Source organism: Aulostomus chinensis, chromosome 16 (assembly GCF_037954235.1).
Source record: "Aulostomus chinensis isolate RoL2024-O1b breed Wild chromosome 16, RoL_Achi_v1.0, whole genome shotgun sequence".
NCBI lineage: Eukaryota > Metazoa > Chordata > Actinopteri > Syngnathiformes > Aulostomidae > Aulostomus > Aulostomus chinensis.
In genome coordinates, this window is record NC_141335.1 from 21,619,427 (window position 1) to 21,644,563 (window position 25,137).

General features: G+C 43.5%; 2 protein-coding genes, 1 non-coding gene and 1 pseudogene across 3 annotated transcripts; all 4 read right to left on the bottom strand.

Moving 5' to 3' along the window:
- Positions 1-1,055: 1,055 nt before the first annotated feature.
- On the bottom strand, positions 1,056-25,047 carry LOC147247807 (collagen alpha-4(VI) chain-like). Its single transcript, XM_086181373.1, has 28 exons — positions 24,873-25,047; positions 24,580-24,752; positions 24,287-24,488; positions 24,075-24,161; positions 23,495-23,611; positions 17,959-18,084; positions 17,672-17,844; positions 17,349-17,580; positions 17,101-17,253; positions 16,580-16,705; positions 16,293-16,465; positions 15,970-16,201; positions 15,722-15,874; positions 15,201-15,326; positions 14,914-15,086; positions 14,591-14,822; positions 14,343-14,495; positions 13,822-13,947; positions 13,535-13,707; positions 13,212-13,443; positions 12,964-13,116; positions 12,443-12,568; positions 12,156-12,328; positions 11,833-12,064; positions 11,585-11,737; positions 11,064-11,189; positions 1,438-1,610; positions 1,056-1,346 (listed from the first exon to the last, which is right to left on the bottom strand). Exons 1-28 carry the CDS (start codon positions 25,045-25,047, stop codon positions 1,056-1,058), a joined length of 4,764 nt encoding a protein of 1,587 aa, XP_086037499.1.
- On the bottom strand, positions 1,702-2,864 carry LOC147247808 (protein tolkin-like). Its single transcript, XM_086181300.1, has 4 exons — positions 2,732-2,864; positions 2,570-2,652; positions 2,338-2,362; positions 1,702-1,850 (listed from the first exon to the last, which is right to left on the bottom strand). The coding sequence occupies exons 1-4, from the start codon at positions 2,763-2,765 to the stop codon at positions 1,702-1,704; spliced, it is 291 nt and encodes a 96-aa protein (XP_086037426.1). The 5' UTR covers positions 2,766-2,864.
- LOC147247809 (signal recognition particle RNA) lies at positions 7,403-7,701 on the bottom strand. Its single transcript, XR_015109639.1, has one exon.
- LOC147247810 (signal recognition particle RNA) lies at positions 22,108-22,421 on the bottom strand (annotated as a pseudogene).
- Positions 25,048-25,137: the final 90 nt, after the last annotated feature.

The window sequence follows — 25,137 nt, forward strand, 5'->3', positions numbered from 1 at the left end:
AAAGTTTTTGCTTCAGCGACGTGATCCTCTTCAACATGATTTTAAGTGATATATTAATTAAGGACAAAAATCATACAACAGAAAATACAAAAAGAACATTACAAGATATCACAAGTTCCTGTACTGCATTGAAAGGATATTCTTTCGTTTTAGCTTCTGAAGGGAACCCTTTTGTCTGTCAAGGAATTTGTCAGTATCTTCATGATTGCAAGTGTCTTCTGCAGTTAGGACAAAAAGAAATATTTCAGATGTTGAGCTACCAGTCCTGTGAATAGTTGGCTTGTAATAATTGTGAAATTTCAATACATTATTATGTGTCAAAAAAAAAGAAAAGAAAAAGATCACGACACTCACTGCAGTTGTGTCCATTGTCCATGAGGGTAAAGCCTTCTTTGCAGGCACACTTGTACGATCCGGGGGAGCTGATGCATATATCGCAGTCATGGTTCCCAGTGGCACACGGGTCCAAGGCTTCAGCCAGAGTTAGAAGACACACAGACAGTTTGAAAATGGGAAAATCTACCATTGATTTTGTTGACCCACTGCTGCCAACATTAGTTGAACTTAAGCCATATTATGGGGGTGGTGGGAATCCAGTGGATCTTTCAAACAAACAGGTGGAAAAGTTGAGAAGCACCCTTCATAAATAAAATATGGGTTGTTCCTCTTTCTGCCATGTAATTTGAAGCAGAAGCTTGTCCAATGACGCTTCATTTTCAACAACTTAACTTTTAAGTTGGCTGGCTTTTGTCAGTGCCAGGTCATAAAAAAGGATTTGAAAAAAGTAACAGTGATTAGAGGAAATGTAAATATCAGTGCACCTAAAGATGAAATGAGAATCCCAATCTGAAAATAAATTGTGTCACCTTGACAGATTTTGTCATCCAACTCCTCTATTATCTGGGTTATTGCCTGAAAGTTGTTAACGTAGTACAGGTGCTCCGCAGTGGGCTCTGAGGCAATCTCTCTTAGCTCATCAACCACGGCACGGCCTGCGCCAACAGCAAACACCTTGACCCCTGAAACAAACACAGATAGGCTTTTCTTGTGAGGCTCTAAAGAGGGAAGTGCATGAGCCGACTACGGCCAGTCGAATAATCTGTCCTCCTCTCACCCATCTCCTTGGTTTTATTTGCAGCATCACTGACACTGTCCCCGCTTTGTCCATCTGTGATGACAATGGCGACCTTGGTGACTCCTGGTCGGGCGCCCTGAACTGCACTAAAGCTTTCGTCTGCCAGATAATCGAGGGCTTTGCCTGTGCTGGTCCCTCCCCCAATAAAGGTAATTTGGTCCACAGCATCCTTAAGGTCCTGCACGTTGTTGTGCTGGCCCAAGGGAAATTCCTGCAGTGAGGAGATGGAAAAATGACCTTGCTCAGTGAAAGACTGAAGGAAGGTGTTTAAGGGGGACTAAAACGGCAAAACACACGCATACCTGATTGACGTTAGTGGAGTACTGCACAAGTCCGACATGAGTGCTGGTGTCAGACACAACCATGTTGTCAATGAACTGCTTGATCCATTGCTCGACCAGCTCAAAGTTTGTAGCACCCACACTCCCAGAGCCATTGACCAGGAACACCACATCTTTGATTGAGTTGTCGCAAGCTGGCGCAGTCGGACACAGACGGACACACACACAAAAAAATCATGATTGTCTGCGAGCTCAGAGACCATGATTGAACAAAAAGCTCCATTTTCACAGCAACACGTAATCAGGACACTCACTGCAGTTGCGTCCATTGTCCATGAGGGTAAAGCCTTCTTTGCAGGCACACTTGGACGATCCGGGGGAGCTGATGCATATATGCTCGCAGTCATGGTTCCCAGTGGCACACGGGTCCAAGGCTTCAGCCAGAGTTAGAGGAGACACAGACAGTTTGAAAATGGGAAAATCTACCATTGATTTTGTTGACCCACTGCTGCCAACATTAGTTGAACTTAAGCCATATTATGGGGGTGGTGGGAATCCAGTGGATCTTTCAAACAAACAGATGGAAAAGTTTGGAAGCACCCTTCATAAATAAAATATGGGTTGTTTCTTGTCCCTTGTATTTATTTATTCAGGTTGGAATAACATCATGGGCAACTGCTTTCCTTTCAGGGATGAAGGACCTCCATGACCTTTTGAAGTTTTAATATTTTGCATGATTAATTTACAGTTCATTTGACCTGTATCTTTTTTGTTACATACACTTGTTACATTTTTTTGTTTGTGTGTAATTTTTTAAAAATGTTTTTAACCATTTTTTTATTATTATTTTTATTTGTCACCAAAGCAGCAGTGCTGAAACATAAACAGTCATACATAGTTCCGCAATATGATTCAACTCACCCATTAATTCTCCATCTATCCCTCCCTGAAACAGAAATGCACATGCTTTCATTTGTACTTATGTTATTTTACACATAAATGCTCTTGTAATATTTGACAATTGTGCCAAAAATCTATTATCACCAAACTTACAACTCAACTTTTTAACTTTTCGTGCCTTAAAACTTGACATCTGCTCATCAGGCAGATCAGTAATGTATTAATTCACAAGTGTTGCAATCATGAATCTTACCAAGGGAACAATCGTCACAGAGACAAGCAGGATGAGGAGGACTGGAGCCATGATGGTGGTCTTTGTAAGTGCAGATGTCAAGTCTGAAAAGAAGAACACATTTGGAAAATGTCAGTACATAAAATTTCTGAAAAGAGGCTCAGCGAATTAGGTCTGACTTACCAGAACTTGATGCGGAGAGCGTGTTGCTCTGCATCCTTTATAGGCTGCTCAAACTGGGAGCTCTGTCAGATATGAAGGTGCCTGATTGTTGAGGACTTTGTATGTTAGAAGGAGAATTTTGAATTCTATTCTGAATTTGACAGGGAGCCATGCAGAGAAGCCAGTGCAGGAGAGACATAGTCTCTTCTACTAGTTCTTGTCAACATGCAGGCAGCAGCATTTTGGACCAGCTGGAGAGTCTTTAGGGACCTCCTAGTGCAATCTGATAGGAGTAAATTGCAGTCATCCTGCCTGGAAGTGACAAAAGCATGGACTAGTTTTCTGCATCTTTTTAGACAGGATGTGTCTGATCTTGCCAATGTTACGTAAATGAAAGAAAGAAAGCAGTCCTAGAGATTTGCTTAATGTGGGAGTTGAAGGACAGATCCTCTTCAAAGAGAACTCCTAGGTTTCTTATGGTAGTGCTGGGGGCCAGGGTGATGCCATCCAGGGTAGCTATCTCATTAGATATGGTGTCTCTAAAGGTGTTTTGGGCCCAGCACAATAGCTTCAGTTTTGTTCGAGCTTAATAAAAGGAAATTATGGGTCATCAATGTTTTTATCTCCTTTAGACAGGCCTCCAGTTTAGTCAGCTGATTTCTTTCATGTGGATGCATTGAAGTACAGCTGCATATCGTCTGCATAGCAGTGAAAATTCATTGAGTGTTTCTTAATAATGTGACATAGAGGAAGCAGGTATAGTGTGAAGAGGATTGGTCCAAGTACAGACCCTTGTGGAGCACCATAACTGACTACAGTGGTTTCAGAGGGGTTATCATTAGTTAGTACAAATTGAGATTGACCAAGTAAATATGACCTAAACCAGTTTAGTGCAGTTCCTTTATTGCCAATGACATGTTCCAGTCTCTGTAGAAGGATATGGTGGTCAATGGTATCAAAAGCTGCACTGAGACCAGCACAGAGACCAGCACAGAGACCAGCCCCTCATCTGATGCTAGTAGGAGGTCCCTGGTAACTTTGACTAGTGCTGTTTCTGTGCGATGATGAATCCTGAAACCTGACTGGAAATCCTCTAATAGGCTGTTGCTGTGGAGAAAGTCACAGAGTTGTTTAGCAACTGCTTTCTCCAGTCTTGGAGAGAAAAGGAAGGTTTGATATTGGTCTGTAGTTGGCCAAAACTTCTGGATCCAGGGTTGTTTTTTTGAGGAGGGGTTGAATTACTGCTACTTTAAAGGACTGTGGGACGTAACCTGGTAACAGCGACACATTGATCATATTTAAGAAAGAGGTGGTAACGAGGGGTAGAATCTTTGAGCAGCTTAGTTGGGATGGGAAGACAGGCGGACGGTTTAGAGCAAGGGTGTCAAACTGGTCCAGTAAAGGGCCGGTGTGGCTGCAGGTTTTCATTCCAACCAAGTAAAAGCAACACCTGATCCAACCAATGAGCTGTGTGGACACAGCTTGGTTGATTTAAGTAGATTCAGGAGTTGCTTTTGTTCAGTTGGAATGAAAACCTGCAGCCACACCGGCCCTTTACTGGACCAGTTTGACACCCCTGGTTTAGAGGATGAAATTATTGTACTAAGTTCATGAAGGCTAATGGCAAAAAAACTATCAAAGTGTATGTGTGGTCCAACAACTGCCTCTAAGGCTTCTGAGGTTATAGGTGAAATGTTGTCAGCTGATGGCAGGAGGAGATGAATTTTCTCTTTAATAAGTATAATTTTGTCTTAAAGAAGTCCATGAAATCTTTGCTACCCAGGGAAACAGGAATACTTGGTTCAATAGAGCTGTGGCTGTCAGTCTGGCTACAGAACTGAAGAGGAACCTGGGGTTGGTCTTCTGCTCCTCAATTAGTGCCAAGTAGGAGGCTGCTCTCGCTATACGAGGGGAGTGAATGGAACCTCACGAACCAGAGATGGAGGCCTTGTTCCTGGATCAGAATGGAACAGAGTCCTCCCCCATCATAGATGCTGTAGTCTCAAATTACCCATCATAATAGAGACATGATAGAATGAGGTTAACAGAACATTTCAAATAATTATCTAACAACATAATAATTAAATTAATTTTATTCAAATTAAAGAAACTGACAATGATCAATATGTTACATCGTAAAATAACAACTGGATAGTTACAGAGAGTAAAACCAAATCTGAAGTTAAATATTTTTAGAAAAGAAAGCGATCAATGAAGGGGTGGTGGGTTATTATATGGTGAAGCAACTAAAAAGTACATAAAATAACCAAGAGAAGCTGAGATAGATTTTGACAGTGTGAATGTCTCATTTTAAGTTTATATGTTCTTTATCTTGATGTATTGAAACTCTGAAACAAAGTCAGAGTTTTATGAACGATTAAAAATATGAAGGTCTGCATTTCTCAGGTTGTTGAATGTTTGTCCTTGCTTGTCCTTTTATGCACACTATATATTCATAACCTACCTGATGCATTGAAAAATAGTTTCATAGCCACTGGCAACTACCTTCCAGATATTAGAGTCATGAAACCAATATCAGCATTCCCAATAAAAAAAACGTGAAAGTTTTTGATTTGAAAAATACTTTATTTCCATCAGTGTAACATTTTTGAAAAACATCATCAATAATGAGGCTTTGAGAAATACTTTTATGGCGTTGCCACGCACAGGGCAGACAGCAGCCTCCACCAGCCAGGAGGGGGGTCACATTCAGACACAGCCTGTTACAGCAAAATGTGCTGGGAGTAAAGGAAAGTACACATGGGAGTTGCGACTGTATCTTACGTGATTATGTGCCCTGCATATTGACCTACTTTTGGAAATGTCACAATAATCAATGGAACCTCCCAAACTGGTGGTGCGGTTACCTGGGTACGGTATGAGCAGAATGTCCATGCACCCAAGTAACCTCACCACCTGCACCAAGGCAAGGCAAGGCAAGGCAATTTTATTTGTCTAGCCCGTTTTCACAAACAGTTTGTCTCCAGGCTTCATGGCATCATAACAACATCCTCTGCCCTCAGACCCTCACATCGACTGAGGAAAAACTCCATAGAAAACCCTTTTAACAAGGAAAAATCTGAGAAACCTCAGGGTGAGCAACAGAGGAGGGATCCCTCACCCAGGACGGACAGACGTGCAGTGGATGTTGTTACAGACAAGAAAACAGTTTACAATACAAAATGTGGGAAACACGGAAATGTTAATAACAGCTGAAGAAGGAAGCATCTGGAAGGGGAGGCAGGGAGAGCAAGCCAGCTTGATGGGGGACTGGATAGCAGACTGTTTCATGGAAGGGGAGCGCGGGCCGGTGTGACAGTAGGGAATAAGGGGGAGAGACTGCGAGAGAGAGACTGCGCGACACCAAGGCCAAACTACAAAGTGCAACAAGTAATGGTAATGACAGTTCCAAAAATGTGCAGGGAGGAGAGGAGGAGAGAGGGGGAGAGGAGAGGAGAGGAGAGGAGAGGAGAGGAGAGGAGAGGAGAGGAGAGGAGAGGAGAGGAGAGGAAGGTAGGGCTCCATGTAACCTGATGTGTCCCCCAGCAGTCTAAGCCTATAGCAGCATAGCTATCAATGGTTCAGAGCTACCTGAACCAGTCCTAACTGAAGGCTCTGTCATAGAGGAAGGTCTTAAGCCTGGACTTAAATGTAGTTAAAGTGTTTGCCTCTCGAGTTGAGTTATGAGATATGACAAAGGAACATTTTTAGATGTCACAGAGCAAATTTTCTTTGGAACTATTTGTGGTTACATTCAGACACACCTCACCAAAGGAAGATGAAAATCTTATCTGGTATGTTTGGGAGTGTCAACATCATGCGGCTGGGAACGCCTCACCCATTAATTAACCTATATTTTTGAAGGTATCGTAATAAATGGAATTTCACCAACCAGAGATGGAGGCCTTGTTCCTGGATCAGAATGGAACAGAGTCCTCCCCCATCATAGATGCTGTTGTTACATCAACTGCACAACATATATTTTTTACTTGTTTGTAACACTACATGAGGCCTGATCAGGGTTTTGAAAGCAATCTTGCTAAAAAAAAAAACCAAAACAAACAAAAAGAAAACATGGCTGGGCATCCTTCCTCTAAGAAAAAAAGTAATTTAAAACAAATGTTTAGAAATGTTTAGCATCTCTGGGAAACCTTATATCTTGGATAAAGTAAAAACAACAACAACAACAACAACAACAACAACAACCTGCCTTACGAGTCCGAATTTGGATCTGGAGCCTCACGCACAAAGACACATGACCTACACCTGGGGTACTCAAAGACAAATCTTAAGGGGCCACAAAGAACTTTTTCAATGAGTCAAAGGTCCATTCATTGAGGTTGGTCAGCCCACAAATGATGACACTTTAATATTCAAACAAAATGCCCTTTTTGACATAAACTAAAATGAATAGTTGAATCACGAAATGTGACCCCTGTCATGACATTACAACAATAAATAACCAAAAGAAGCTGAGACAGATTTTGATAGTGTGAATGTCTCATTTTAATTTTAGAAGTTCTTTATCTTAATGTACTGCAACTCTTGAGCAAAGTCAGACTTTTATGAACAATTAAAAATCCTCTTCCATCGTGTTGTTAAAGAGATCGCCGCTATGGGTGCTCTCAGAAGCTCTTGTGACGTGTACGGCGTGTGTGTCGTCCCATGTGTTTGTAGTAAGTGGAGAGCAGTAAAAGACCGGGTCCCGCTGTGTTGCTCAGGCTGCACTGCAGCGTCTATTCTCAGGCGCGATCCCGCTACGGAGCGGCACGGGGGCTTTGACCTGCTCCGTTACCGGTCTGGGCCGGTGCACCCCTCCTTAGACGACCTGGTGGTCCCGAGCTCCCCCAGGAGCACCATGTCGATACCGAATTTAGCGAGGACGCCCGATCAACATAGTCCACTGCAGCTCAGAGCTCCTGAGCTCAAACGATCCTCCGGCCTCAGCCTCCCGGTAGCAGGGATTACAGGCGCGCGCCACCGCACCCGGCGAGGAGAATCTGGATTGATGGAGGTTTTGGTTCTGACAAGAGTGAAGGTCTCCAAGAACACCGAATGAAACTAAATCGGCGTCATGAAGGTACAAGATGAGAGTCTTTGAGAGTAAATGTTGAATCTGTCTCAGTTTATTAATCTCATCCTTTTGCAGCAGATTACTGACAATCAGCTGATGACGTTAATTTCAGACACTCCAACTGGAGAGGAGCAGTTATCTGTCCTGTAAACTGATCCAATTATTCAGGAGTGTCAAAGTGCGATTAGATGATGAAAAAAAAACACTTTAATGAATTTGTTGTTGGAGGGTCCCTGCATTAAAAGATGTTGCTTTACATTTATTGTTCATCCTCATCAAAGGCAAAACCTCCATCAATCCAGGGTCTCCTCACCGGGTGCGGTGGCGCGCGCCAGTAATCCCAGCTACCGGGAGGCTGAAGCCGGAGGATCGTTTTATATATCACCATTTTATATGGCCAGTTCATCTTTAAGTGGTCAGCAAAAAGAAGCCATCTTCCCTCAATGATGTGAGTCAATGGACTCCTCAACCATACCCGGTTGACTTCTCCTCCGCTGCTCTCTGACTCTGCTGTGTTCTCCTTTACATTTTCCGTCATTCGCAGGAGGCGGAGTTGAAGGTTTTCAGGTCGCTGGTGGTTTTGCTTTGATAAACTTCTGAGTGTTTTTCTCAGGTGTTTGCTGTCAGTGTCAAACCACTTGTCACTGTACAACTGCGCAGGCTTGTGACACTGAGAGCTTCTCGGCTGGGATGAATCTGCAGCCTTGTCAGATCTGTTTATTAGAGTTTGTACAGCCGGATTCAGGCCAGTGTTACTGTGGGAACATCTGGTCGAAATACAACAGTCTAGTTGTGAATGAGTTGACTGATAGGTGTTTGCTTTCTGGTAGTCCTGCTTGCTACTGTTCGTCCACCTATTATAGCATTAGTAGTATGAGTATGGTTTAGTGTTCCGATGATGTTTGCCTTTTACCACATCGGCATTCCTCCTGAATCTCTGCCTTCTGTTACTTGTTTGGTGGTTGGGAATATAATTTCTCTGGAGCCTCAGTGACAACCGGTGCAGCATGAACACATCTGCGTTTCCAATCTCTCTGATGAAGACTTGGATCCTCTTTTTACAGTCAAAACAGTGGATGTCAGACTCTGCATATTCCAACATGAAATGACAAACAGGAGTGTTGTGTCACTCACTGTAAAGTGTAAACTGATATTTTGCTAAATAAATCATTGAGTGATATTGACGATCTGTTTTTTCATGTATGCATGTCTACCTGTTCCCTGTTGTTTGCACTGTTGCAGGCAATTACTGTAAAAGCAGTTTTCAAAGCATTTCCAGGGGTAGCGCAGGAAGGGTGGGGCTATGGGAGCTGTAGTTGTGTGGGGAATAGACACCCGAAAACTGTCATAAAAATCACAGCCCTTTGGGCGTGCGCTTTTTTTTTTTAATGTTCGTTTACAGTTCCAGCAACACTTTTAAGCTACTTTCACCCCTGGGCAGGAGCATAAGGTTATTAATCAGAATAGCCCAATCACCTGGCCGTGAGCCAGTGTCCCAAAGAATATGAGGCTACTGCTGTCACCACTGGGGGACAGGCTGGGTCTCACTCGAGAGCAGCAAATTATCTTGTGTGATACCATTTCTGCTGGTTGAGTTGAGCCCATAGAACTTTAGAGAAAAAGAGAAAGCATATCTCACACTTTGGAGCCCCGAAGATGTGAGAAAAATGGGAATGAGCAACTCTCCAGATGCTGCACAGGCACATTAACAGGCACTCACTCACTCACTCAGCAGCCACAGCTGACGAGCAGGAGGGCACACTTAGAAAGTGGGCATCGATTCTGATCAGACATTGAACCCTACTGCTAACCTGACTTGGACTGTTGATGCACAGACAAACCTCATTTTACATCAGATGGATGTCAGAACTGCTCATCCACATGTGCTATAGGTGATAAACTGTGAGATTTACAAGGATAAACCAGAGGGATATAAAGGGGAATCAAGCACAAATGGAATGTTGGAGCATAAGCGAGAGTTGTCACTGTACACGCTACGAGAGTCCAGCAGAAACTGAAACAAGACATTGCTTAAATATCTGTGTGAAAATGTCTTTGTCCAAACCTTGCTGATCATTGTGTTTACACAAATGACAGAGAAAATGAGAATGTGATTGTAACAATAGTGGTTGATGGTTAAATGAATCCCATCAGTGATGAAACTAACGCACTGAAATTGGTGAAGGAGATTGAAAAGTATAGTGTGTGTAGAAGTGTTGTTAAAGATGTATGTGGAGAAAATATTTGAAAAGTTGAACAGGCGAAACTGCAAACATAGAGCGACACCATGTGAACAGAAAGTGAACAACACAGCGAGCAGCCTCAGTTTAAGAAGATTGCAGGTAAAACCCTGGACATACACACACACACACACACACACACATACATGCTAATGCTGCTTGATGGAGGTAGTCGTATTTGAGACAGGAAGGAACTAAAGTAAATGATATATAAATAGATAGAGATTTATTAAAAGCTGGATACAGGAATTTACAAATGTTGTTACCAAGAAAAAAAAAGAGCACAAATTACGGACATACAATAGAATAACAGAGAACAAGAAAAGATCAAAATAAAATAATCCATGATGATGCAAATGTAAGAGACAAAAACTAAAAGTGGTTCCGGTCCAGAAGGAAATGTAACAAAAAAATAACAATAGATGAAAATACTTATTAAATCGCCCAAAGCTGCAAGTCTTCAAAAGGTTAAGTTGACCAGTGAATTGAGTCGTTGTTCAAGACAATGGAGAAAATAGTGTTTTGTTATTTAGTGTCTGAAAATGACAGACTACATGACCAAATTAATTTCCAATTTATTATCATCTTATTATCATCTTTTCCCCAGTATTTTACAAGAAGTAACAATGAGTTGTGTTTGTGTTAATGTGTGTGTATATGTGAAAGTAAGATGTGATATGAATCTTCAAGAAAGTTTTTTCTTCAGCGACGTGATCCTCTTCAACATGATTTTAAGTGATATATTAATTAAGGACAAAAATCATACAACAGAAAATACAAAAAGAACATGACAAGATATCATAAGTTCCTATACTGCATTAAAAGGATATTCTTTCGTTTTAGCTTCTGAAGGGAACCCCTTTGTCTTTCAAGGAATTTGTCAGTATCTTCATGATTGCAAGTGTCTTCTGCAGTTAGGACAAAAAGAAATATTTCAGATGTTGAGCTACCAGTCCTGTGAATATTTGGCTTGGAATAATTGTGAAATTTCAGTACATGATGATGTGTCAAATACAAAAGAAAAGAAAAAGATCACGACACTCACTGCAGTTGCGTCCATTGTCCATGAGGGTAAAGCCTTCTTTGCAGGCACACTTGTACGATCCGGGGGAGCTGATGCATATATGCTCGCAGTCATGGTTCCCAGTGGCACACGGGTCCAAGGCTTCAGCCAGAGTTAGAAGAGACACAGACAGTTTGAAAATGGGAAAATCTACCATTGATTTTGTTGACCCACTGCTGCCAACATTAGTTGAACTTAAGCCATATTATGGGGGTGGTGGGAATCCAGTGGATCTTTCAAACAAACAGGTGGAAAAGTTGAGAAGCACCCTTCATAAATAAAATATGGGTTGTTCCTCTTTCTGCCATGTAATTTGAAGCAGAAGCTTGTCCAATAACGCTTCATTTTCAACAACTTAACTTTTAAGTTGGCTGGCTTTTGCCAGTGCCAGGTCATAAAAAAGGATTTGAAAAAAGTAACAGTGATTAGAGGAAATGTAAATATCAGTGCACCTAAAGATGAAATGAGAATCCCAATCTGAAAATAAATTGTGTCACCTTGACAGATTTTGTCATCCAGCTCCTCTGTTATCTGGGTTATTGCCTGAAAGTTGTTAACATAGTACAGGTGCTCCGCAGTGGGCTCTGAGGCAATCTCTCTTAGCTCATCAACCACGGCACGGCCTGCGCCAACAGCAAACACCTTGACCCCTGAAACAAACACAGATAGGCTTTTCTTGTGAGGCTCTAAAGAGGGAAGTGCATGAGCCGACTACGGCCAGTCGAATAATCTGTCCTCCTCTCACCCATCTCCTTGGTTTTATTTGCAGCATCACTGACACTGTCCCCGCTTTGTCCATCTGTGATGACAATGGCGACCTTGGTGACTCCTGGTCGGGCGCCCTGAACCGCACTAAAGCTTTCGTCTGCCAGATAATCGAGGGCTTTTCCTGTGCTGGTCCCTCCCCCAATAAAGGTAATTTGGTCCACAGCATCCTTAAGGTCCTGCACGTTGTTGTGCTGGCCCAAGGGAAATTCCTGCAGTGAGGAGATGGAAAAATGACCTTGCTCAGTGCAAGACTGAAGGAAGGTGTTTAAGGGGGACTAAAACGGCAAAACACATGCATACCTGATTGACGTCAGTGGAGTACTGCACAAGTCCGACATGAGTGCTGGTGTCAGACACAACCATGTTGTCAATGAGCTGCTTGATCCATTGCTTGACCAGCTCAAAGTCTGTAGCACCCACACTCCCAGAGCCATCGACCAGGAACACCACATCTTTGATTGAGTTGTCGCAAGCTGGCGCAGTCGGACACAGACGGACACACACACAAAAAAATCATGATTGTCTGCGAGCTCAGAGACCATGATTGAACAAAAAGCTCCATTTTCACAGCAACGCGTAATCAGGACACTCACTGCAGTTGCGTCCATTGTCCATGAGGGTAAAGCCTTCTTTGCAGGCACACTTGTACGATCCGGGGGAGCTGATGCATATATGCTCGCAGTCATGGTTCCCAGTGGCACACGGGTCCAAGGCTTCAGCCAGAGTTAGAAGAGACACAGACAGTTTGAAAATGGGAAAATCTACCATTGATTTTGTTGACCCACTGCTGCCAACATTAGTTGAACTTAAGCCATATTATGGGGGTGGTGGGAATCCAGTGGATCTTTCAAACAAACAGGTGGAAAAGTTGAGAAGCACCCTTCATAAATAAAATATGGGTTGTTCCTCTTTCTGCCATGTAATTTGAAGCAGAAGCTTGTCCAATAACGCTTCATTTTCAACAACTTAACTTTTAAGTTGGCTGGCTTTTGCCAGTGCCAGGTCATAAAAAAGGATTTGAAAAAAGTAACAGTGATTAGAGGAAATGTAAATATCAGTGCACCTAAAGATGAAATGAGAATCCCAATCTGAAAATAAATTGTGTCACCTTGACAGATTTTGTCATCCAGCTCCTCTGTTATCTGGGTTATTGCCTGAAAGTTGTTAACATAGTACAGGTGCTCCGCAGTGGGCTCTGAGGCAATCTCTCTTAGCTCATCAACCACGGCACGGCCTGCGCCAACAGCAAACACCTTGACCCCTGAAACAAACACAGATAGGCTTTTCTTGTGAGGCTCTAAAGAGGGAAGTGCATGAGCCGACTACGGCCAGTCGAATAATCTGTCCTCCTCTCACCCATCTCCTTGGTTTTATTTGCAGCATCACTGACACTGTCCCCGCTTTGTCCATCTGTGATGACAATGGCGACCTTGGTGACTCCTGGTCGGGCGCCCTGAACCGCACTAAAGCTTTCGTCTGCCAGATAATCGAGGGCTTTGCCTGTGCTGGTCCCTCCCCCAATGAAGGTAATTTGGTCCACAGCATCCTTAAGGTCCTGCACGTTGTTGTGCTGGCCCAAGGGAAATTCCTGCAGTGAGGAGATGGAAAAATGACCTTGCTCAGTGCAAGACTGAAGGAAGGTGTTTAAGGGGGACTAAAACGGCAAAACACATGCATACCTGATTGACGTCAGTGGAGTACTGCACAAGTCCGACATGAGTGCTGGTGTCAGACACAACCATGTTGTCAATGAGCTGCTTGATCCATTGCTTGACCAGCTCAAAGTCTGCAGCACCCACACTCCCAGAGCCATCGACCAGGAACACCACATCTTTGATTGAGTTGTCGCAAGCTGGCGCAGTCGGACACAGACGGACACACACACAAAAAAATCATGATTGTCTGCGAGCTCAGAGACCATGATTGAACAAAAAGCTCCATTTTCACAGCAACGCGTAATCAGGACACTCACTGCAGTTGCGTCCATTGTCCATGAGGGTAAAGCCTTCTTTGCAGGCACACTTGTACGATCCGGGGGAGCTGATGCATATATGCTCGCAGTCATGGTTCCCAGTGGCACACGGGTCCAAGGCTTCAGCCAGAGTTAGAAGAGACACAGACAGTTTGAAAATGGGAAAATCTACCATTGATTTTGTTGACCCACTGCTGCCAACATTAGTTGAACTTAAGCCATATTATGGGGGTGGTGGGAATCTAGTGGATCTTTCAAACAAACAGGTGGAAAAGTTGAGAAGCACCCTTCATAAATAAAATATGGGTTGTTCCTCTTTCTGCCATGTAATTTGAAGCAGAAGCTTGTCCAATAACGCTTCATTTTCAACAACTTAACTTTTAAGTTGGCTGGCTTTTGCCAGTGCCAGGTCATAAAAAAGGATTTGAAAAAAGTAACAGTGATTAGAGGAAATGTAAATATCAGTGCACCTAAAGATGAAATGAGAATCCCAATCTGAAAATAAATTGTGTCACCTTGACAGATTTTGTCATCCAGCTCCTCTGTTATCTGGGTTATTGCCTGAAAGTTGTTAACATAGTACAGGTGCTCAACAGTGGGCTCTGAGGCAATCTCTCTTAGCTCATCAACCACGGCACGGCCTGCGCCAACAGCAAACACCTTGACCCCTGAAACAAACACAGATAGGCTTTTCTTGTGAGGCTCTAAAGAGGGAAGTGCATGAGCCGACTACGGCCAGTCGAATAATCTGTCCTCCTCTCACCCATCTCCTTGGTTTTATTTGCAGCATCACTGACACTGTCCCCGCTTTGTCCATCTGTGATGACAATGGCGACCTTGGTGACTCCTGGTCGGGCGCCCTGAACCGCACTAAAGCTTTCGTCTGCCAGATAATCGAGGGCTTTGCCTGTGCTGGTCCCTCCCCCAATAAAGGTAATTTGGTCCACAGCATCCTTAAGGTCCTGCACGTTGTTGTGCTGGCCCAAGGGAAATTCCTGCAGTGAGGAGATGGAAAAATGACCTTGCTCAGTGCAAGACTGAAGGAAGGTGTTTAAGGGGGACTAAAACGGCAAAACACATGCATACCTGATTGACGTCAGTGGAGTACTGCACAAGTCCGACATGAGTGCTGGTGTCAGACACAACCATGTTGTCAATGAGCTGCTTGATCCATTGCTTGACCAGCTCAAAGTCTGTAGCACCCACACTCCCAGAGCCATCGACCAGGAACACCACATCTTTGATTGAGTTGTCGCAAGCTGGCGCAGTCGGACACAGACGGACACACACACAAAAAAATCATGATTGTCTGCGAGCTCAGAGACCATGATTGAACAAAAAGCTCCATTTTCACAGCAACGCGTAATCAGGACACTCACTGCAGTTGCGTCCATTGTCCATGAGGGTAAAGCCTTCTTTGCAGGCACACTTGTACGATCCGGGGGAGCTGATGCATATATGCTCGCAGTCATGGTTCCCAGTGGCACACGGGTCCAAGGCTTCAGCCAGAGTTAGAAGAGACACAGACAGTTTGAAAATGGGAAAATCTACCATTGATTTTGTTGACCCACTGCTGCCAACATTAGTTGAACTTAAGCCATATTATGGGGGTGGTGGGAATCCAGTGGATCTTTCAAACAAACAGGTGGAAAAGTTGAGAAGCACCCTTCATAAATAAAATATGGGTTGTTCCTCTTTCTGCCATGTAATTTGAAGCAGAAGCTTGTCCAATAACGCTTCATTTTCAACAACTTAACTTTTAAGTTGGCTGGCTTTTGCCAGTGCCAGGTCATAAAAAAGGATTTGAAAAAAGTAACAGTGATTAGAGGAAATGTAAATATCAGTGCACCTAAAGATGAAATGAGAATCCCAATCTGAAAATAAATTGTGTCACCTTGACAGATTTTGTCATCCAGCTCCTCTGTTATCTGGGTTATTGCCTGAAAGTTGTTAACATAGTACAGGTGCTCCGCAGTGGGCTCTGAGGCAATCTCTCTTAGCTCATCAACCACGGCACGGCCTGCGCCAACAGCAAACACCTTGACCCCTGAAACAAACACAGATAGGCTTTTCTTGTGAGGCTCTAAAGAGGGAAGTGCATGAGCCGACTACGGCCAGTCGAATAATCTGTCCTCCTCTCACCCATCTCCTTGGTTTTATTTGCAGCATCACTGACACTGTCCCCACTTTGTCCATCTGTGATGACAATGGCGACCTTGGTGACTCCTGGTCGGGCGCCCTGAACCGCACTAAAGCTTTCGTCTGCCAGATAATCGAGGGCTTTGCCTGTGCTGGTCCCTCCCCCAATGAAGGTAATTTGGTCCACAGCATCCTTAAGGTCCTGCACGTTGTTGTGCTGGCCCAAGGGAAATTCCTGCAGTGAGGAGATGGAAAAATGACCTTGCTCAGTGCAAGACTGAAGGAAGGTGTTTAAGGGGGACTAAAACGGCAAAACACATGCATACCTGATTGACGTCAGTGGAGTACTGCACAAGTCCGACATGAGTGCTGGTGTCAGACACAACCATGTTGTCAATGAGCTGCTTGATCCATTGCTTGACCAGCTCAAAGTCTGTAGCACCCACACTCCCAGAGCCATCGACCAGGAACACCACATCTTTGATTGAGTTGTCGCAAGCTGGCGCAGTCGGACACAGACGGACACACACACAAAAAAATCATGATTGTCTGCGAGCTCAGAGACCATGATTGAACAAAAAGCTCCATTTTCACAGCAACGCGTAATCAGGACACTCACTGCAGTTGCGTCCATTGTCCATGAGGGTAAAGCCTTCTTTGCAGGCACACTTGTACGATCCGGGGGAGCTGATGCATATATGCTCGCAGTCATGGTTCCCAGTGGCACACGGGTCCAAGGCTTCAGCCAGAGTTAGAAGAGACACAGACAGTTTGAAAATGGGAAAATCTACCATTGATTTTGTTGACCCACTGCTGCCAACATTAGTTGAACTTAAGCCATATTATGGGGGTGGTGGGAATCCAGTGGATCTTTCAAACAAACAGGTGGAAAAGTTGAGAAGCACCCTTCATTAATAAAATATGGGTTGTTCCTCTTTCTGCCATGTAATTTGAAGCAGAAGCTTGTCCAATGACGCTTCATTTTCAACAACTTAACTTTTAAGTTGGCTGGCTTTTGCCAGTGCCAGGTCATAAAAAAGGATTTGAAAAAAGTAACAGTGATTAGAGGAAATGTAAATATCAGTGCACCTAAAGATGAAATGAGAATCCCCATCTGAAAATAAATTGTGTCACCTTGACAGATTTTGTCATCCAGCTCCTCTGTTATCTGGGTTATTGCCTGAAAGTTGTTAACATAGTACAGGTGCTCCGCAGTGGGCTCTGAGGCAATCTCTCTTAGCTCATCAACCACGGCACGGCCTGCGCCAACAGCAAACACCTTGACCCCTGAAACAAACACAGATAGGCTTTTCTTGTGAGGCTCTAAAGAGGGAAGTGCATGAGCCGACTACGGCCAGTCGAATAATCTGTCCTCCTCTCACCCATCTCCTTGGTTTTATTTGCAGCATCACTGACACTGTCCCCGCTTTGTCCATCTGTGATGACAATGGCGACCTTGGTGACTCCTGGTCGGGCGCCCTGAACTGCACTAAAGCTTTCGTCTGCCAGATAATCGAGGGCTTTGCCTGTGCTGGTCCCTCCCCCAATAAAGGTAATTTGGTCCACAGCATCCTTAAGGTCCTGCACGTTGTTGTGCTGGCCCAAGGGAAATTCCTGCAGTGAGGAGATGGAAAAATGACCTTGCTCAGTGCAAGACTGAAGGAAGGTGTTTAAGGGGGACTAAAACGGCAAAACACACGCATACCTGATTGACGTCAGTGGAGTACTGCACAAGTCCGACATGAGTGCTGGTGTCAGACACAACCATGTTGTCAATAAGCTGCTTGATCCATTGCTTGACCAGCTCAAAGTCTGTAGCACCCACACTCCCAGAGCCATCGACCAGGAACACCACATCTTTGATTGAGTTGTCGCAAGCTGGCGCAGTCGGACACAGACGGACACACACACAAAAAAATCATGATTGTCTGCGAGCTCAGAGACCATGATTGAACAAAAAGCTCCATTTTCACAGCAACGCGTAATCAGGACACTCACTGCAGTTGCGTCCATTGTCCATGAGGGTAAAGCCTTCTTTGCAGGCACACTTGTACGATCCGGGGGAGCTGATGCATATATGCTCGCAGTCATGGTTCCCAGTGGCACACGGGTCCAAGGCTTCAGCCAGAGTTAGAAGAGACACAGACAGTTTGAAAATGGGAAAATCTACCATTGATTTTGTTGACCCACTGCGCCCAACATTAGTTGAACTTAAGCCATATTATGGGGGTGGTGGGAATCCAGTGGATCTTTCAAACAAACAGGTGGAAAAGTTGAGAAGCACCCTTCATAAATAAAATATGGGTTGTTCCTCTTTCTGCCATGTAATTTGAAGCAGAAGCTTGTCCAATGACGCTTCATTTTCAACAACTTAACTTTTAAGTTGGCTGGCTTTTGCCAGTGCCAGGTCATAAAAAAGGATTTGAAAAAAGTAACAGTGATTAGAGGAAATGTAAATATCAGTGCACCTAAAGATGAAATGAGAATCCCAATCTGAAAATAAATTGTGTCACCTTGACAGATTTTGTCATCCAGCTCCTCTGTTATCTGGGTTATTGCCTGAAAGTAGTTAACATAGTACAGGTGCTCCGCAGTGGGCTCTGAGGCAATCTCTCTTTTAGCTCATCAACCACGGCACCGCCTACGCCACCCTTCATATATAAAATATGGGTTGTTCCTTTTTCCTTGTATTTTATGTTTTTAGGTGGGTATAACGTCATGGGCAACTGCTTTACTGTCAGGGAGGAAGGACCTCCATGACCTTCAAAAGTTTTAACATTTTGCATGTTTAATTTTACAGTCCATTTAACCTGTAACATTTTTTTACTTGTTACATTTTTGTTATGTTTTTACCACTTTTTATTACTCTTTTTCTTTGTATCCGAGCAACAGTGCTGAAACATAAACAGTAATACAGAGTTCAACTATGTAATTCAACTCACCCATTAATTCTCCATCTGTCCCTCCCTGAAACAGACATGCATATGCTATCATTTGTACTTATGTTATTTTACACATAAATGCTCTTATAATTGTTGACAATTGTGACAAAAATCTTTAATTACGAAACTTACAGTTCAACTTCATAACTTTTAGTGTCTTAAAACGTAACATCTGCTCATCGGGCAGATCAGTAATGTATTAAATCACAAGTGTTGCAATCATGAATCTTACCAAAGGAACAACCGTCACAGAGACAAGCAGGATGAGGAGGACTGGATCCATGATGGTGGTCTTTGTAAGTGCAGATGTCAAGTCTGAAAAGTAGAACACATTTGGAAAATGTCAGTACATAAAATTTCTGAAAAGAGGCTCAGCGAATTAGGTCTGACTTACCAGAACTTGATTAGGAGAGCGTGTTGCTCTGCATCCTTTATAGGCTGCTCAAACTGGGCGTGATGGGATTTCAGTCCAAGTGTGGCAGTCTCAAATTACCCATCATAATAGAGACATGATAGAATGAGGTTAACAGAACATTTCAAATAATTATCTAACAACATAATAATTAAATTAATTTTATTCAAATTAAAGAAACTGACAATGATCAATATGTTACATCGTAAAATAACAACTGGATAGTTACAGAGAATAAAACCAAATCTGAAGTTAAATATTTTTAGAAAAGAAAGCGATCAATGAAGGGGTGGTGGGTTATTATATGGTGAAGCAACTAAAAAGTACATAAAATAACCAAGAGAAGCTGAGATAGATTTTGACAGTGTGAATGTCTCATTTTAAGTTTATATGTTCTTTATCTTGATGTATTGAAACTCTGAAACAAAGTCAGAGTTTTATGAACGATTAAAAATATGAAGGTCTGCATTTCTCAGGTTGTTGAATGTTTGTCCTTGCTTGTCCTTTTATGCACACTATATATTCATAACCTACCTGATGCATTGAAAAATAGTTTCATAGCCACTGGCAACTACCTTCCAGATATTAGAGTCATGAAACCAATATCAGCATTCCCAATAAAAAAAACGTGAAAGTTTTTGATTTGAAAAATACTTTATTTCCATCAGTGTAACATTTTTGAAAAACATCATCAATAATGAGGCTTTGAGAAATACTTTTATGGCGTTGCCACGCACAGGGCAGACAGCAGCCTCCACCAGCCAGGAGGGGGGTCACATTCAGACACAGCCTGTTACAGCAAAATGTGCTGGGAGTAAAGGAAAGTACACATGGGAGTTGCGACTGTATCTTACGTGATTATGTGCCCTGCATATTGACCTACTTTTGGAAATGTCACAATAATCAATGGAACCTCCCAAACTGGTGGTGCGGTTACCTGGGTACGGTATGAGCAGAATGTCCATGCACCCAAGTAACCTCACCACCTGCACCAAGGCAAGGCAAGGCAAGGCAATTTTATTTGTCTAGCCCGTTTTCACAAACAGTTTGTCTCCAGGCTTCATGGCATCATAACAACATCCTCTGCCCTCAGACCCTCACATCGACTGAGGAAAAACTCCATAGAAAACCCTTTTAACAAGGAAAAATCTGAGAAACCTCAGGGTGAGCAACAGAGGAGGATCCCTCACCCAGGACGGACAGACGTGCAGTAGATGTTGTTACAGACAAGAAAACAGTTTACAATACAAAATGTGGGAAACACGGAAATGTTAATAACAGCTGAAGAAGGAAGCATCTGGAAGGGGAGGCAGGGAGAGCAAGCCAGCTTGATGGGGGACTGGATGGTAGACTGGTTCATGGAAGGGGAGCTCAGGCCGGTGTAACAGTAGGGAATAAGGGGGGGGGGGTGATGCAGGCGGCGGTTGGGGCTCTGGTGGATCTGTGGAAACACAGAGAGACTGCGAGACACCAAGGCCAAACTACAAAGTGCAACAAGTAGTGGTAGTGACAGTTCCAAAAATGTGCAGGGAGGAGAGGAGGAGAGAGGGGGAGAGGAGAGGAGAGGAGAGGAGGGGAGAGGAGAGGAAGGTAGGGCTCCATGTAACCTGATGTGTCCCCCAGCAGTCTAAGCCTATAGCAGCATAGCTATCAATGGTTCAGAGCTACCTGAACCAGTCCTAACTGAAGGCTCTGTCATAGAGGAAGGTCTTAAGCCTGGACTTAAACGTAGTTTAAGTGTTTGCCTCTCGAGTTGAGTAATGAGATATGACAAAGGAACATTTTTAGATGTCACAGAGCAAATTTTCTTTGGAACTATTTGTGGTTACATTCAGACACACCTCACCAAAGGAAGATGAAAATCTTATCTGGTATGTTTGGGAGTGTCAACATCATGCGGCTGGGAACGCCTCACCCATTAATTAACCTACATTTTTGAAGGTATCGTAATAAATGGAATTTCACCAACCAGAGATGGAGGCCTTGTTCCTGGATCAGAATGGAACAGAGTCCTCCCCCATCATAGATGCTGTTGTTACATCAACTGCACAACATATATTTTTTACTTGTTTGTAACACTACATGAGGCCTGATCAGGGTTTTGAAAGCAATCTTGCTAAAAAAAAAAAAAAAAATACAAACAAAATGAAAACATGGCTGGGCATCCTTCCTCTAAGAAAAAAAGTAATTCAAAACAAATGTTTAGAAATGTTTAGCATCTCTGGGAAACCTTATATCTTGGATAAAATAAAAACAACAACAACAACAACAACAACAACAACAACCTGCCTTACGAGTCCGAATTTGGATCTGGAGCCTCACGCACAAAGACACATGACCTACACCTGGGGTACTCAAAGACAAATCTTAAGGGGCCACAAAGAACTTTTTCAATGAGTCAAAGGTCCATTCATTGAGGTTGGTCAGCCCACAAATGATGACACTTTAATATTCAAACAAAATGCCCTTTTTGACATAAACTAAAATGAATAGTTGAATCACGAAATGTGACCCCTGTCATGACATTACAACAATAAATAACCAAAAGAAGCTGAGACAGATTTTGATAGTGTGAATGTCTCATTTTAAGTTTAGAAGTTCTTTATCTTAATGTACTGCAACTCTTGAGCAAAGTCAGACTTTTATGAACAATTAAAAATCCTCTTCCATCGTGTTGTTAAAGAGATCGCCGCTATGGGTGCTCTCAGAAGCTCTTGTGACGTGTACGAGACGTGACGTTGACGGCGTGTGTGTCGTCCCATGTGTTTGTAGTAAGTAGAGAGCAGTAAAAGACCGGGTCCCGCTGTGTTGCTCAGGCTGCACTGCAGCGTCTATTCTCAGGCGCGATCCCGCTACGGAGCGGCACGGGGGCTTTGACCTGCTCCGTGTCCGGTCTGGGCCGGTGCACCCCTCCTTAGACGACCTGGTGGTCCCGAGCTCCCCCAGGAGCACCATATCGATACCGAATTTAGCGAGGACGCCCGATCAACATAGTCCACTGCAGCTCAGAGCTCCTGAGCTCAAACGATCCTCCGGCCTCAGCCTCCCGGTAGCAGGGCAGGAGCATAAGGTTATTAATCAGAATAGCCCAATCACCTGGCCGTGAGCCAGTGTCCCAAAGAATATGAGGCTACTGCTGTCACCACTGGGGGACAGGCTGGGTCTCACTCGAGAGCAGCAAATTATCTTGTGTGATACCATTTCTGCTGGTTGAGTTGAGCCCATAGAACTTTAGAGAAAAAGAGAAAGCATATCTCACACTTTGGAGCCCCGAAGATGTGAGAAAAATGGGAATGAGCAACTCTCCAGATGCTGCACAGGCACATTAACAGGCATTCACTCACTCACTCAGCAGCCACAGCTGACGAGCAGGAGGGCACACTTAGAAAGTGGGCATCGATTCTGATCAGACATTGAACCCTACTGCTAACCTGACTTGGACTGTTGATGCACAGACAAACCTCATTTTACATCAGATGGATGTCAGAACTGCTCATCCACATGTGCTATAGGTGATAAACTGTGAGATTTACAAGGATAAACCAGAGGGATATAAAGGGGAATCAAGCACAAATGGAATGTTGGAGTATAAGCGAGAGTTGTCACTGTACACGCTACGAGAGTCCAGCAGAAACTGAAACAAGACACTGCTTAAATATCTGTGTGAAAATGTCTTTGTCCAAACCTTGCTGATCATTGTGTTTACACAAATGAAAGAGAAAATGAGAATGTGATTGTAACAATAGTGGTTGATGGTTAAATGAATCCCGTCAGTGATGAAACTAACAGTGAAAGTAAGATGTGATATGAATCCTCAAGAAAGTTTTTGCTTCAGCGACGTGATCCTCTTCAACATGATTTTAAGTGATATATTAATTAAGGACAAAAATCATACAACAGAAAATACAAAAAGAACATTACAAGATATCACAAGTTCCTGTACTGCATTGAAAGGATATTCTTTCGTTTTAGCTTCTGAAGGGAACCCTTTTGTCTGTCAAGGAATTTGTCAGTATCTTCATGATTGCAAGTGTCTTCTGCAGTTAGGACGAAAAGAAATATTTCAGATGTTGAGCTACCAGTCCTGTGAATAGTTGGCTTGTAATAATTGTGAAATTTCAATACATTATTATGTGTCAAAAAAAAAAGAAAAGAAAAAGATCACGACACTCACTGCAGTTGCGTCCATTGTCCATGAGGGTAAAGCCTTCTTTGCAGGCACACTTGTACGATCCGGGGGAGCTGATGCATATATCGCAGTCATGGTTCCCAGTGGCACACGGGTCCAAGGCTTCAGCCAGAGTTAGAAGACACACAGACAGTTTGAAAATGGGAAAATCTACCATTGATTTTGTTGACCCACTGCTGCCAACATTAGTTGAACTTAAGCCATATTATGGGGGTGGTGGGAATCCAGTGGATCTTTCAAACAAACAGGTGGAAAAGTTGAGAAGCACCCTTCATAAATAAAATATGGGTTGTTCCTCTTTCTGCCATGTAATTTGAAGCAGAAGCTTGTCCAATGACGCTTCATTTTCAACAACTTAACTTTTAAGTTGGCTGGCTTTTGTCAGTGCCAGGTCATAAAAAAGGATTTGAAAAAAGTAACAGTGATTAGAGGAAATGTAAATATCAGTGCACCTAAAGATGAAATGAGAATCCCAATCTGAAAATAAATTGTGTCACCTTGACAGATTTTGTCATCCAGCTCCTCTATTATCTGGGTTATTGCCTGAAAGTTGTTAACGTAGTACAGGTGCTCCGCAGTGGGCTCTGAGGCAATCTCTCTTTTAGCTCATCAACCACGGCACGGCCTGCGCCAACAGCAAACACCTTGACCCCTGAAACAAACACAGATAGGCTTTTCTTGTGAGGCTCTAAAGAGGGAAGTGCATGAGCCGACTACGGCCAGTCGAATAATCTGTCCTCCTCTCACCCATCTCCTTGGTTTTATTTGCAGCATCACTGACACTGTCCCCGCTTTGTCCATCTGTGATGACAATGGCGACCTTGGTGACTCCTGGTCGGGCGCCCTGAACTGCACTAAAGCTTTCGTCTGCCAGATAATCGAGGGCTTTGCCTGTGCTGGTCCCTCCCCCAATAAAGGTAATTTGGTCCACAGCATCCTTAAGGTCCTGCACGTTGTTGTGCTGGCCCAAGGGAAATTCCTGCAGTGAGGAGATGGAAAAATGACCTTGCTCAGTGAAAGACTGAAGGAAGGTGTTTAAGGGGGACTAAAACGGCAAAACACACGCATACCTGATTGACGTTAGTGGCGTACTGCACAAGTCCGACATGAGTGCTGGTGTCAGACACAACCATGTTGTCAATGAACTGCTTGATCCATTGCTCGACCAGCTCAAAGTTTGTAGCACCCACACTCCCAGAGCCATTGACCAGGAACACCACATCTTTGATTGAGTTGTCGCAAGCTGGCGCAGTCGGACACAGACGGACACACACACAAAAAAATCATGATTGTCTGCGAGCTCAGAGACCATGATTGAACAAAAAGCTCCATTTTCACAGCAACACGTAATCAGGACACTCACTGCAGTTGCGTCCATTGTCCATGAGGGTAAAGCCTTCTTTGCAGGCACACTTGGACGATCCGGGGGAGCTGATGCATATATGCTCGCAGTCATGGTTCCCAGTGGCACACGGGTCCAAGGCTTCAGCCAGAGTTAGAGGAGACACAGACAGTTTGAAAATGGGAAAATCTACCATTGATTTTGTTGACCCACTGCTGCCAACATTAGTTGAACTTAAGCCATATTATGGGGGTGGTGGGAATCCAGTGGATCTTTCAAACAAACA

What these genes read in the sequence shown, in the direction of transcription:
- LOC147247807 (XM_086181373.1), bottom strand. Translation starts at nt 25,047, where the DNA reads ATGGTAGATTTTCCCATTTTCAAACTGTCTGTGTCTCCTCTAACTCTG. An exon ending in TGGACGCAACTGCAGTGAGT is followed by an intron (nt 16,466 to 16,579) that starts GTCCTGATTACG and finishes CGACTGCGCCAG; the next exon opens with CTTGCGACAACTCAATCAAA. An exon ending in ACTCCACTGACGTCAATCAG is followed by an intron (nt 14,823 to 14,913) that starts GTATGCATGTGT and finishes TCCTCACTGCAG; the next exon opens with GAATTTCCCTTGGGCCAGCA.
- LOC147247808 (XM_086181300.1), bottom strand. Translation starts at nt 2,765, where the DNA reads ATGCAGAGCAACACGCTCTCCGCATCAAGTTCTG. An exon ending in CTGTGACGATTGTTCCCTTG is followed by an intron (nt 2,363 to 2,569) that starts GTAAGATTCATG and finishes TTTCTGTTTCAG; the next exon opens with GGAGGGATAGATGGAGAATT. An exon ending in GATAGATGGAGAATTAATGG is followed by an intron (nt 1,851 to 2,337) that starts GTGAGTTGAATC and finishes CTCTGGCTGAAG; the next exon opens with CCTTGGACCCGTGTGCCACT.